The following is a 544-nucleotide window of genomic DNA, read 5'->3' as shown; positions in this document are numbered from 1 at the left end:
CATGCTGGGGGATGAGCCAGCCCGAAACGTCCCGCGGGATCCCGGGGGGCTGTGGTGGGCTGACCCCCGCCAGCAGCCGAGCACCCACCCAGCCGCTCGCTGCCCCCCGCAGCGGGACGGGGAGAGAATAGGAAGAGCAAAAGCAAAAAACCTCGGGAGTCAAGGACACCGTAACCTGTGAGGGAAAGGGGAGAAATAACCCGAGGCAAAGGGCAGAAATAACCCGAGGCCCAGCGCCGCGAGGCGGTCGCTCATCGCCTCCCACCAGCAGCCGGAGCCCAGCCGGTCTCCAAGCAACAGCCGCGCTGGGAGCCAAAACCCTTCCTCGTCCTCTGCTTCCAGCCTTGCTGCCGAGGCCAACGGCGTCGTGCCATGACCGTCCCTTTGGCCGCTGGGGCCCGCTGCCCGGGCTCTGTCCCCTCCCAGCCTCCTGCCCACCCCGGCCTCTGCGGAGGGAGAGCCGTGACACCGGCGCCGTGGCCGGGCTGCTCCAGCAAAGCCAGAACGGCTGCGGAGGAGCGGCAGGAGGGTGATGCCAGCCCAG

At 68.9% G+C, this 544-nt stretch overlaps 1 protein-coding gene across 1 annotated transcript in view; it reads left to right on the top strand.

The window, feature by feature from the left end:
* Window position 1: 1 nt before the first annotated feature.
* SERINC4 (serine incorporator 4) overlaps window positions 2-544 on the top strand; it is a 7,413-nt gene continuing 6,870 nt past the window's right edge. The window contains exon 1 of the mRNA XM_035893982.1: window positions 2-54. Coding sequence (XP_035749875.1) covers window positions 2-54 — 53 coding nt within the window. The remainder of the gene's footprint in view (window positions 55-544) is intronic.

This window comes from Egretta garzetta, unplaced genomic scaffold, assembly GCF_000687185.1.
Source record: "Egretta garzetta isolate BGI_Z169 unplaced genomic scaffold, ASM68718v1 scaffold975, whole genome shotgun sequence".
Taxonomy (NCBI): domain Eukaryota; kingdom Metazoa; phylum Chordata; class Aves; order Pelecaniformes; family Ardeidae; genus Egretta; species Egretta garzetta.
Note: the sequence above shows the minus strand (reverse complement) of the source record. Positions and strands in the feature narration are given on the sequence as shown.